This window comes from Staurois parvus, unplaced genomic scaffold (assembly GCF_062004578.1).
Source record: "Staurois parvus isolate SC_StPar_1 unplaced genomic scaffold, SC_StPar_1.0 ptg001022l, whole genome shotgun sequence".
In the NCBI taxonomy this organism is placed as follows: Eukaryota; Metazoa; Chordata; class Amphibia; order Anura; family Ranidae; genus Staurois; species Staurois parvus.
The window spans coordinates 175,240-187,962 of record NW_028318818.1 but is presented as its reverse complement, the minus strand read 5'-3'; the positions used below and the strand labels follow the sequence as shown (position 1 = coordinate 187,962).

The 12,723-nt window shown below is 50.0% G+C and overlaps 1 protein-coding gene across 4 annotated transcripts in view; it reads left to right on the top strand.

Moving 5' to 3' along the window:
* The first annotated feature begins 7,133 nt into the window (after nt 1–7,133).
* Nucleotides 7,134–12,723, top strand: part of STK16 (serine/threonine kinase 16) — a 55,747-nt gene continuing 50,157 nt past the window's right edge. For 2 of the 4 annotated variants that reach the window (XM_089657694.1, XM_089657691.1), the window contains exons 1-3: nt 7,134–7,265; nt 11,329–11,438; nt 12,166–12,385. In XM_089657694.1, the coding sequence (XP_089513820.1) occupies nt 11,353–11,438; nt 12,166–12,385 (306 nt within the window). In that variant the 5' untranslated portion in view covers nt 7,134–7,265; nt 11,329–11,352. Of the gene's footprint in view, nt 7,298–11,328; nt 11,439–12,165; nt 12,386–12,723 lie in introns of all 4 variants that reach the window. The other 2 variants (XM_089657692.1, XM_089657693.1) reach the window with 2 other exon arrangements.

The following is a 12,723-nucleotide window of genomic DNA, read 5'->3' as shown; positions in this document are numbered from 1 at the left end:
CACCCACACCAAAAAAGCCTGTGAAAAAGCCAATGAAAGGTACCAGGGGCATCTAATGGGGCCCCCTACTGACCCTGGGCCCTCAGGCAGTGCCCGAGTGCTCAAATGGTCAGTCTGCCCCTGGTTACATAGTTAGTCTGGCTGAAAAAAGGCAAAAGTCCATCCAGTTCAACCATTAAAAAAAAAAAAAGCTATAATCCTATACCCACAATTGATCCAGAGGAAGGCAAAAAACCCAGCAAAGCATGATCCAATTTGCTCCTGCAGGGAAAACATTCCTTCCTGATCCCCCGAGAGGCAATCGGATATTCCCTGGATCAACTTTACCTATAAATGTTATATCCAGTTATTTTCTGTGTATCTACTGTAAGAGAATCCAGGACTTTTTTAAAGCAATCCACTGAGCTGGCCAGAACCAACTCTTGAGGGAGTCTATTCCACATTTTCACAGCTCTTACTGTGAAGAAACCGTTCCATGTTTGGATGTTTCTGACGGTGTCTCTAAGGAGCTGATTGTATCTCAGGAAACGTGTTTCTGGTCGTGTCTCTGTGGAGATGATGGTATCTCGGGGGATGTGTTTCTGGTGGTTTCTCTGAGGAGATGGTTGTATCTCTGAGGACCTGTTTCTGGTGGAGTCTCTGATGAGATGATTGTATCTCGTGGGACGTATTTATGGTGGTGTGTGAGGAGCTGATTGTATCTCGGGAACGTGTTTTTGGTATTGTCTCTGAGGACCTGATTGTATCTTGGGGGACGTGTTTCTGGTGGTTTCTCTAAGGAGCTTATTGTATCTCGGGGGAAGTCTTTCTGGTGGTCTCTGAGGAGTTGATTCTATCTAGGGGGACGTATTTCTGGTGGTTTCTCTGAGGAGCTGATTGTATTTCGGGGGATGTGTTTCTGGTGCTGTCTCTGAGGAACTGAATGTATCTCGGGGGATGTGTTTCTGGGGGTAGCACTTGTGTAGGCAGGGCAGAGTAGGACTGGCCATAGAGGGATTACTTTGACGCAGTTGGCCAGCTTAAACATGTATTGCAATATGTGTGAACCAAATATCCCTATTTGTTGCATAGTTTGCTTGAAAGGGTATATACCAGTGTGCAGAGGGTCCTTCAGAATTTCTAGTGTTTCTGGGGGTGTCTCTGAGGAGATGATTGTATCTCTGAGGACGTGTTCTTGGTGGTGTCTCTGAAAAGATGATTGTATGGCGGGGGGGGGGGGGGGGAACAAGTTTCTGGTGGTGTCTGAAGAGATGATTGTATCTCGGGAGATATGTTTCTGGTGGTGTCTCTGAGGAGATGTGTTAGGTTCCTACCGGTGGTAACCACTAGACCAGAGTCCCCCAAGGCGCGGAATCTAAGTCCCAACCTGCTTGTTCACCAGGGCCCCTGATGGTGGGGATGGACTTGGAGCTGGCCGAGACCAGGTCGCGGCCCATGGGTTCACCCAGCTGCGGTAGAAGCACCACTGGAGGTGTATAGCAGGTGAGAGTCTGATGTGAGGAGGTAACAAGAGCAGCGTTGGGCAGGCCGGCTCGGTAATGGTGGAGGCAGCGTAGTACAAAATCAGTAGGCAGAAGGATAAACAGGTCACAAGCCGGGGTCAGTACCAGGAGATCAGAACATGCAGGGTTAAGCAGGAGAATGGTCAGACGAGCCAGGGATCAGGACAGGAGACAGCAAATCAGGGTCAGGCAGGGTCAGCAACAAGACAATCTTCAACTCAGGACACAGATAAGACCATACAGCAACGAGAGTCAGACCTGACCTGTTTTAAATAGGGCGCCCTGCGCTGATTGGTGCCAGGCTTGCGTCCGCGATCGCGAGTGCGCATGCGCGAGTGCCGCTGCAATCGCGGGTACCCTGGTCCCAATGCTCGCGCGCTAGTGCGGCCGGGCACACCGCGCATGCGCAGACTCGTGCGCGATCGCAGCCAACACTGCGGTCCCTGACAAGATGATTGTACCTTGGAGGATATGTTTCTGGTGGTGTCTCTGAGGAGATGATTGTATCTCGGGGGATATGTTTCTGGTGGTGTCTCTGAGGAGATGATTGTACCTTGGGGGATGTGTTTCTGGTGGTATCTCCAAGAAGCTTATTGTATCTCGGGGGACATGTTTCTGGTGCTGTCTCTGAAGAGATGATTGTATCTCGGGGGACGTGTTTCTGATAGTGTCTCTGAGGAGATGATTCTATCTCGGGAGACGTATTTTTATTGGTGTCTCTGAGCAGATGATTGTATCTCTGGGGATGTGTTTCTGGTGGTGTCAGTGCAGTGTTGATTGTATCTTGGGGGACGTGTTTCTGGTGGTGTCTCTGAGGACCTTATTGTATCTCAGGGGATGTGCTTTTGGCGCTGTCTCTGAGCAGCTGATTTTATCTCGGGGGGACATGTTTCTGTTGGTGTCTCTGAGGAGATGACTGTTTCTCATTTTCCTCTCCTCTGTTCCCAAAATCCATTCACTATATCCCTCTGCTCCTCCCAAACATTTGTATATTGTGCCCTCACTGCTTCCCTCACCCCTCTATGGCACCTACCACCTCCTCCTATTACTCCACTCTCCCACTGACCCGAACACCTCCACTAGTAGTTTCTCACGCTCCTGCACATCCCGCTCCCATGCCACCTTTCTCACCCTTCTCCTCCTCATAACCGCGGGGGACATCTCCCCGAATCCTGGCCCTCCACCACCTCCCTCACCCGCACAAAACCCTCCCGCCTCCACGTCCTGCCGCAACCCCCGCAACTTAGTATCTGTCCCCCTGCTCCCTAAAATCTCCCCCCCGTTTTCATGTGCACTCCTGAACGCCCGATCGGTGTGCAACAAGCTTACCGCCATCCACGACCTCTTTGTTTCCCGCTCCCTCAACCTCCTGGCGATTACAGAAACCTGGATCCAGCCCACTGACTCTACCTCCCCTGCTGCACTCTCCTACGGCGGTCTCACCTGGACCCACTCACCCAGGCCCAACGGTCGTAAAGGTGGTGGGGTTGGCCTGCTCCTGTCACCGCTGAGCACCTTCCGAGTCCTCCCAAACCCCCCCTCCCTATCCTTCTCCTCCTTCGAGGCCCACTGCGTCCGACTATTCTCCCCAACCCCCCTAAAGATTGCTGTGATATACCGGCCTCCTGGATCCATACCCCGCTTCCTGGAAGACTTCTCCTCCTGGCTACCCTTCTTCCTCTCCTCTGAGCTACCCACTATCATCCTTGGGGATTTCAACATCCCTGTCAACCTCGACAACCCGGACACAGCCCGTCTCCTCCACTTAACCTCCTCCTTTGCACTTGCACAGTGCATACAATCCACCACCCACTCCGACGGTAATATCCTTGATCTTGTCTTCTCCAACCGCTGCGCTCCCCACAACCTCACTAACACCCCCTTTCCTCTCTCTGACCACAACCTGATTACCTTCTCTATCTCCTCATCCTCCAATGCCTACCCCTCCAAATGTCACACTACTACCAGCCGTAACCTCCGCAACCTTAACCCTGCCTCCCTCCACTCCGCAGTTGATCAACTCCATGACCGCATCCTCCCCCTGTCCTGCCCCGACTTGGCTATGACCGCCTACAACAATACGCTGTCAACAGCCCTTGACTCACTAGCGCCTTTAACCACACGCAACATCAGACCCCGACCGCTCCAGCCCTGGCAGACTGATCACACCAAAACCCTCAAACGACACAGTCGTGCCCTGGAGCGACTATGGCGCAAAACCAAATCCCAACAAGCCTTCACCCGATACAAATCTGCCTTCCACACCTACACCTCCTCCCTCCATACTGCCAAACAAGCCTACTTCCTGACCCTCATCAAGGCCCTCTCCTCCAATCCTCGCCGACTCTTCTCCACCTTCAACTCTCTACTCTCGCCACCCCCACCTCCACCCAGCACCTCACTCACTGCCCTTGAGATTGCCAATCACTTCAAAAACAAGATTGACACAATTCGCAAGGACATTGCCGCAACTCACACGCCTTCTCAACCCGTCCCCTCTCACACAGCTACCCCCTCATCCCCCCTCCCCCTCGACATAACCCACAGGGACTTCGTCGCTGCTCAAACTCCCTCCAACCCCCTTCCCCCTCACTCAGCTACCCCCTCTACACCCCTCTCCCACGACCCCACCACTGCTCTGACCTCCTCTCCCACCCCACCCTACATTCCTCATACTGAAGCTCCCCCAACACTCCGCACCTTTGACCTTACTACCATCGAAGAAGTCTCCAAGATCCTCTCTGATGCCCGCCTCACCACCTGCCCCCTTGACCCTATCCCATCACAACTCCTACAACCTCCCTCCCCCTCCATCCTACGCTCCCTCACTTACATCTTCAATCTCTCCCTCTCCTCCGGCACTTTCCCTTCCCCTCTGAAACATGCACACATCACCCCCATACTTAAAAAGCCCTCCCTGGACCCCAATGACCCGAACAACCTCAGACCCATCTCCCTGCTCCCATTTACATCTAAACTCCTCGAGCGCCTAGTCTACACCCGCCTATGCTCTCACCTCAACGACAACAACCTCCTCGATCCCCTACAGTCCGGCTTCCGTCCCCTACACTCCACCGAAACTGCCTTACTCAAACTCTCCAATGACCTGCTAACCGCCAAAGCTAATGGCCACTATTCAGTGCTCCTACTCCTTGACCTCTCTGCGGCCTTCGACACAGTCGACCACCCCCTCCTCCTCAAAAAACTACACTCCCTCGGCCTCAGAGATTCTGCTCTCTCCTGGCTCTCATCCTACCTGTCACAACGCTCTTTCAGCGTTACCTATAATGCCACCACCTCCCTCTCACTCCCCCTCTCTGTTGGGGTCCCTCAAGGCTCTGTCCTCGGGCCCCTTCTCTTCTCCATCTACACCTCCTCCCTTGGCCAACTCATACACTCTCACGGCTTCAACTACCACCTCTATGCCGACGACACACAAATCTATCTCTCAACCCCCCACCTCACCCCCTCGGTCTCCACCCGAATCACACACCTGTTGAGCGACATATCAGACTGGATGTCGCTCCACTTCCTTAAACTGAACCTCTCCAAAACCGAGTTTCTTGTCTTCCCTCCAGCCCGGACACCACCCCCCATTGACTTCTCCATCATGTCCAACAACGCCACCATCAATCCCGCCCCGCAGGCCAGAGTACTTGGTGTCATTTTGGACTCCAACCTATCCTTCCAGCCCCAAGTCCACTCTTTAACAAACTCGTGCAGACTCCACCTCCGCAACATCGCCAAAATCCGCACGTTCCTAACTCCAGAAACCACTAAACAGCTCATCCACTCCCTCATCATATCACGACTCGACTACTGCAACTCCCTCCTCACTGGCCTGCCTCGCCGCTGGCTATCCCCGCTTCAGTCCATCCTGAATACGGCTGCCAGACTCATTCACCTTTCCAACCGCTCCGTTTCCGCCACCCCCCTCTGCCAATCCCTCCACTGGCTTCCGATTGCGCAACGGATCAAATTCAAAATCCTAACGCTGACGTACAAAGCTGTCCACCATACTGCCCCGAACTACATCTCTGACCTAATATCCAAGTACCGCCCAACACGCACACTCCGCTCCTCACAAGACCTCCTTCTCTCTAGTTCCCTGGTCTCCTCCTCCCATGCCCGCCTCCAGGACTTCTCCAGGGTGTCACCCATCCTCTGGAACTCCCTGCCCCAACCCATCAGATTATCACCTACTCTCCTCTCCTTTAGGCGCACCCTGAAAACCCATCTCTTCAGGGAAGCCTACCCCGCCCCCTGCTAACTTGCCGACCTCCTCCACTCTTCCTACCACTCCATCCCCCACAGCTATCTCCTCCTGTGCCACCATCCCCTCCCTCCTAGATTGTAAGCTTGAAAGAGCAGGGCCCTCGATACCCTCATGTTTTGCATTGTATTGGTATTGTTCTGTCACATGTTCTGTCCCCCTTTATAATGTACAGCGCTGAGCGAACTATTGGCGCTTTATAAATACTGTATAATAATAATAATAATAATCTAGAGGGACATGTTTCAGGTGGTGTCTATGAGGAGCTGGTTGTATCTCGTGGGGACCTGTTTCTGGTGGTATCTCTGAGGGGATGATTGTTTCTCGGGGGACATGTTTCTGGTGGTGTCTCTGAGCAGCTGATTGTATCTAGGGGTTTTTTTTCTGGTTGTGTCTCTGTGGAGATGATTATATCTTGGTGACGTGTTTCTGGTGGTTTCTCTGAGGAGACGATTGTATCTCGGGGGACGTGTTTCTGGTGGTGTCTCTGAGGAGCTGATTGTATCTCGGGGGACGTGTTTCTGGTGGTGTCTCTGAGGAGATGATTGTATCTCGGGGGACGTGTTTCTGGTGGTGTCTCTGAGGAGACGATTGTATCTCGGGGGGACATGTTTCTGGTGGTGTCTCTGAGGAGACGATTGTATCTCGGGGGACGTGTTTCTGGTGGTGTCTCTGAGGAGACGATTGTATCCCGGGGGACGTGTTTCTGGTGGTGTCTCTGAGGAGACGATTGTATCTCGGGGGACGTGTATCTGGTGGTGTCTCTTTGGAGACGATTGTATCTCGGGGGTGGTGTCAGTGCCGTATCTGGTGGTGTCAGTGCCGTGTTGATTGTATCTCAGTGCAGCTCCTGGTGAAGTCTGGATTTTGTTCACCTGATGCTATGGAATACATTGCAGCAATTATCGGGGAAATCTTTGTAAGGGGATTGTAGGTTTCATGCAGTGAGGAGGGTCTCCTGATTCGGCCACTTAATGCAGATATCTAATGACCCCGGTAAGGGCCCACCTTTCTGATGATGAAAATCGCACGTATCCGTTTTATTCGTTCATCCTCCATGCATTGCCCTCTCTGATATAACACTGATCATAGTACAGATCACAACTGTTGTCATTTCTCCCTCAGAGCTGAGCTCTGCTGCCGGTAAAATGAGTGTCCCATGAAGACATGAATTCTCCTGAAGCAACTGCGCATGTGCCAGTTTCAGTCAAGGGATACTGATTTCCATGGGATACTCATCTTGCCGCTACACCGGCTCCTCTGTGAGGTAGATGGAGCTCAGCGCTCACTGTCTCGTAGCCAATCACTACAAGTAGTCCGGCCAGCATCCGGCTTCGGTAACCTAGCAACCCCAGTCACCAGAGCGCCTGTGCCGATGAACGGAGCCCTCACGTGACGTCATTGGCGTGCGCGGCCAGCTGATTGCTCTGATCTGTGATGGTTCCGGGTTGAGCTGGGAGCTGCTGTGCTGGCAACACCCGGAGGAGCCGGTATGGACGCTGTATGGAGCTTCTACCTGTCTGTATGTCATGTATTGGGATTGCTCTTTGTAGGGATTTGTGTGTCTTCATAGGTGGTATGTTTCCATTCATTGTACCTGGTGAGCTCCCATGTGATGTCAGGACATAGGTATCCTGGGAAGCCCCTAAGTAGGGTGTTATATTATTAATATTCACGTTCTCTGTATTGCGGGGGTGCGCACAGGAGGGTGCGCTCGGGAGGGCGCTCTTCTAGGGTGCGCACGGGAGGGCTCTCTCGTAGGGTGCGCACAGGGGGGCTCTCTCGTAGGGTGCGCACAGGGGGGCCCTCTCCTAGGGTGTGCTCGGGAGGGTGTTCTGTAGGGTGCGCTCGGGAGGGTGTTCTGTAGGGTGCGCTCGGGAGGGCCCTCTCGTAGGGTGCGCTCGGGAGGGCCCTCTCGTAGGGTGCGCCCGGGAGGGCCCTCTCGTAGGGTGCGCCCGGGAGGGCCCTCTCGTAGGGTGCGCCCGGGAGGGCCCTCTCGTAGGGTGCGCCCGGGAGGGCCCTCTCGTAGGGTGCGCCCGGGAGGGCCCTCTCGTAGGGTGCGCCCGGGAGGGCCCTCTCGTAGGGTGCGCCTAGGAGGGTGTGCGCTAGGGTGCGCACAGGGGGGCCCTCTCCTAGGGTGCGCACAGGGGGGCCCTCTCCTAGGGTGCGCACAGGGGGGCCCTCTCCTAGGGTGCACACAGGGGACCCTCTCCTAGGGTGAGCTCAGGAGGGGGTGCGCTCAGGGGGGCCCTCTCGTAGGGTCTGCCCAGCAGAGTACTATGTACACATTTCAGGACGGCTTTCTGTTTCAAATTGATTGTGTTAATGACAGGGATAAGGCAAAACTTTTTTTTTTTTCCATTTTGGATAGAGTAAGGGAGGGTTGTTACCCCGGTCAGTTTTTTTTTTTTTGGCATCTGTGTCCCATTGGGGAGATTTCCCTTCACTTCCTTTCCCATAGCCAAAACAGGAAGTGAGAGGAAATCCTTGCAAATTAAGGGAATCCCTTGGGGGCCCCCAGGTCACAATAACTGGTGTCCCCATTGGAAGATTTCCCCTCTCACCTTTCTGGGGATACCCTTACATTTGGAGTTTTCTTTTACTTTCAATGATAATGGTAAACAGGACAAATAGAGAGGGAGAACCTCCCTAATATGGGGGGGGGGGGGGTGGATGTAGTAATAAAAACCTGGCAGGGGGTCTAATCCCTCTCCACTCTATTCAAAACTAAAAGAAAAGTGTTGCCTTTAGTTATACTGTCAGTTCTTACCTTGTTACATTGGGCGCTCTATGAATGGAGGAGGTGGACCTCATTCACATTCATCCACCCGTCCTCCATTCACTTTTCATTGATGGAAGCTATAATACCAGCTTATGAATGGAGAAGGGGGGGGTATAAAGTGCTGACTTTGTCATAATTCTTTAAGGGTGCCCATGACGGGCCAGCAACTTTATTAACCCCTGCAGCACTGGAAGATTACTGCTGCAGGGGTCAGGGGGGTAAAGGATGGGAGATTTCAACTAACAGCATCCACCAGCATAAGGTGCAGTTCTCATTGAATGTAAGGCTTCATTCAGATGGTCACTGGCACCCAACCTGCATGCAAATTCCCTTTATCGCACCCGCCTCTGCCCTGGGCCATGTGTAGGCAGCCTATAGAGGTGAATGCAGATGCAGCAGCTGAATGGACACAGCCGCATTTCAAAATTTGACAAGCAGACAGGAATAGATGCCCAGATCCAAACCCAGACAGTGTGCGTTTGGGTCCGTGCTCCCTTCCTTATCAAATTTCGAACTGCGGCTCTGTCTGCATTCACCTCTGTAGGCTGCCTGCTTGCAGCCAGGGGTGGCTGCAGGTACAATAACAAAGGGAGCCTGCATGGGTCTTGGAGCATGTGTGATCAAACCCTAACTACCGTACCTTGTGTTGATTTAAAAAAAAAATAAAAACTGAGGCTTTAAATAAGAGGTTTTTTTTTTTTTTTTTTTTTTTTTTTTTTTTTTTTTTTTGCACCTCGAGTTCAGCTTTAATGTGCACTCACTGGCCTCTTTATTAGGTACACCTCTTCAATTGCTTGGTAACACAAATTGCTAATCAGCCAATCACATGGCAGCAACTCAATGCATTTAGGCTTGGTGAAGACAACTTGCTGCAGTTCAAACTGAACTTCAGAATGGGGAAGAAAGGGGGTTTAAGTGACTTTGAACGTGGCATGACTGTTGGTGCCAGATGGGCTGGTCTGAGTATTTCAAAAACTGCTGATCTACTGGGAGTTTTACACACAACCATCTCTAGGCTTTATAGAGAATGGTCCAAAAAAGAGAAAATATCCAGTGAGCGGCAGCTGTGTGGACGAAAATGCCTTGTTGATGTCACAGGAGAATGGGCAGACTGGTTTGAAATGATAGAAAGGCAACAGTAAGTCGTTACAGCCAAGGTATGCAGAATACCATCTCTGAATGCACAACACGTTGAACCTTGAAGCAGATGGGCTACAGCAGCAGAAGACCACACTGGGTGTTACTCCTGTCATTTAAGAAGGAGAAACGGAGGCTACAATTCACACAGGCTCACCAAAATTGGACAATAGAAGAATGGAAAAACGTTACCCAGTCTGATGAATCTCAATTTCAGATGCAACATTCAGATGGTCGGGTCAGAATTTGGAGTAAACAACATGAAAGCATGGATCCATCCTGCCTTGTATGAACGGTTCAGGCTGGTGGTGTCATTGTGTGGGGGAGATTTGCTTGGCACACTTGCCACGGCCTACCTGAGTATTGTTGCTGACCATGTCCATCCAGTTATGACTCCAGTGCCCCCATCTTCTGATGGCTCCTTCCAGCAGGATAACGCACCATGTCACAAAGATCAAAGCATCTCAAACTGGTTTCTTGAACATAACAATGAGTTCCCTGTACTCCAATGGCCTCCACAGACACCAGATCACAGTTCATTCTGCACTCCTGTGACCCTTTTTCAGCGGGCTGAAGCCCACTGTCAGCTGACATCACTCAGCCAGTCCAGGCTGGGGAAAGATCCTGACTTTAAAGTCAGAGTCTGGAGCGGCATCTGGCTCAGCCTCTCAGCGAGCCACTGAGAGCCTGAGCCAGCCGCTCCCTCCCCCTCCACAGCCCAGCGCTCCAGTGAGCACTAGTGGGAAGGGCAGAGCAGACAGCGGTGAATAACTGTCACCACTCACAAGTGAGATCTCAGCAATCAGTGTTCATGTGATCGCTGGGTTCTCACATTTATGCAGGCCATAGACGGGTCGAAAATCGGCCGATTTTTCGGCCAAAAAAAAAATTGCCTGATTTTTGCACCGTTAGTGGGTTAATTGGTCAGCCGTTTTTCAGGATTTTGGCACATTTTTTTTATCGGTAAAGTTGGAAAAACATTGGCCGATTTTCCCGGCAATGATGGGCAAATTGGCCGATCATTTTACCGATAAAAAATCTGCGCATGAGCCGTGACCTGCAAGAAAAAGAAAAATAAAGAGAATTCCAGTCCGCTATTCTATTTTATATGAAAAGTATTGCGGTTGCAACAATGTATCTATTTGTATCCGAATAAAAACATCTGTATCTGAAATGGATACATTGTTGCAACCGCAATACTTTTTCATGTCAAATATAATAGCGGAGCTCTCTGCAGGGACAGAAGTAATTAAATGCCGGCTGTAGACTGGACGAAAATCAGCCGATTTTTCTTTTTTTTTTTTTTTTTACTGTTGGTGGTAACGTCGGCCAATTGAACGACTGATTTTTTTTTTTTTTTTTCTTTTAATAAAAAACGGACGGTTTTCGACCCATCTATGGCCTGCATTTGAGCTGGTGGGGGACAGATGCAGCATCGGGCTGATACTGCATCCACCTAGGTAAGTATAATTTCGGAAAGCAAAAAAAAAAACAAACTTCTCTTTTAACTCCACAACATAATATCAGAAAAAAAGTCTAGTCAAAAAATTAGTTTTTGTAATTGTTTCTTTTTATTTTATTTTTTATTTTTTTAGAGTTGCTCCCCTAATCCTTTTTTTTTTTTTTCCTTCTAGTGAGCAAAGAATGTGCGGGCAGCAATGGGTGCTACTCTCTGTATCTGTTCTCGGGGGGTCATAACTATTGAAAATAGGCGTTACCTGTTTGTAGAGAAGCTGGGAGAGGGGTAAGTAGCATAACCCCACAATACAAACACTGTAAATAAAAACATGGCAGAGTGATGGACCGCTTTGACAAAACATGCACATTTGCAAAAATGCAGCTAATGTTTTACTTAAAGGGTAAATCCCCAGTTTTGCGGGGAAAAAAAGTAGTAAATAAAAAAAAAATAATATAGCATATACAATTGCTACACAAATCATATTGTAATTGAATATTATTAAAAATGACTTTTCCTTTTCAATCTGCACCACTGTAATTTTCTGTAAAATACAACATGGCTGCCTGGAGGCTTTCTGTACACAGTGTACAGTACGCTCCCCAGAAATGTCATTTCCTTCTTGTGTTATTGGCTCACCGGTTTCACAGAAGTCTGCACTAAGATACAAGTCAGATTTTTGGCATCCCCTGCAACAAAAATAATCATTTTTATTGAGATACTCCCAAAGGGAAGTCCCGTCTAAAGGGATGCAGACCCTGCCACTTTCCTTAGAGCCCTGCAAGTGCAGCAGCTGACTGATAAAAATAAAATCACTCCCATACAGATTTGTACAGCACATGGACACAGGCAATCAAACAGCTATTTTTTCCAGAATATCAAAAGGTAGGGACCTGCAACAAAGTTTGTTAAAACCCATGTAATGCAAATCCTTGCATCTAGAATATATTCAGCTAATATAAACTGAATATGTAATTGGGCTTTAATCTGTATTTTTCTGGATTTTCTTTAACAGAGGTTTCAGTTATGTTGATCTGTTTGAAGGGGTCCATGACGGGCAGTTTTATGCCCTAAAACGCATACTATGCCATGACCGGGAGGATCGTAAGGAGGCGCTTCATGAGGTAGAGATGCACCGAATGTTCAATCATCCCAATATCTTGCAGCTGGTGGGGACCTGCATGATTGAGAAGGGGCCTAAGTGGGAAGCCTGGCTCCTGCTTCCTTTTGTTAAGGTAATGGCACTTCCCTGTTCCTAACTCTGGTCCTTCTGGCAAACTCTTGGTTCTGTGTATTCAGCTGTGTATAATTATTGCAAACAATCAGTTACTTCAGCCTTTCTCAAACATTTTACTCCAGAGGTTTGCTAAAACCAATTTATTTGAGGTCAGTGGTAAAAATGCTCCATAAATTGGTGACTGATGGGAAAACTGCCTCCTTACAATGGTGGTCGAAATGACACCCTTATAGACAGCTAAAAAGATCTTTGGTCCAAAGTCGTGGTGCAGACACCATGGAATGGGAGATCACTTAGCCACACCTAATGGAACACCTAGCAACTTCTGGAGGGATC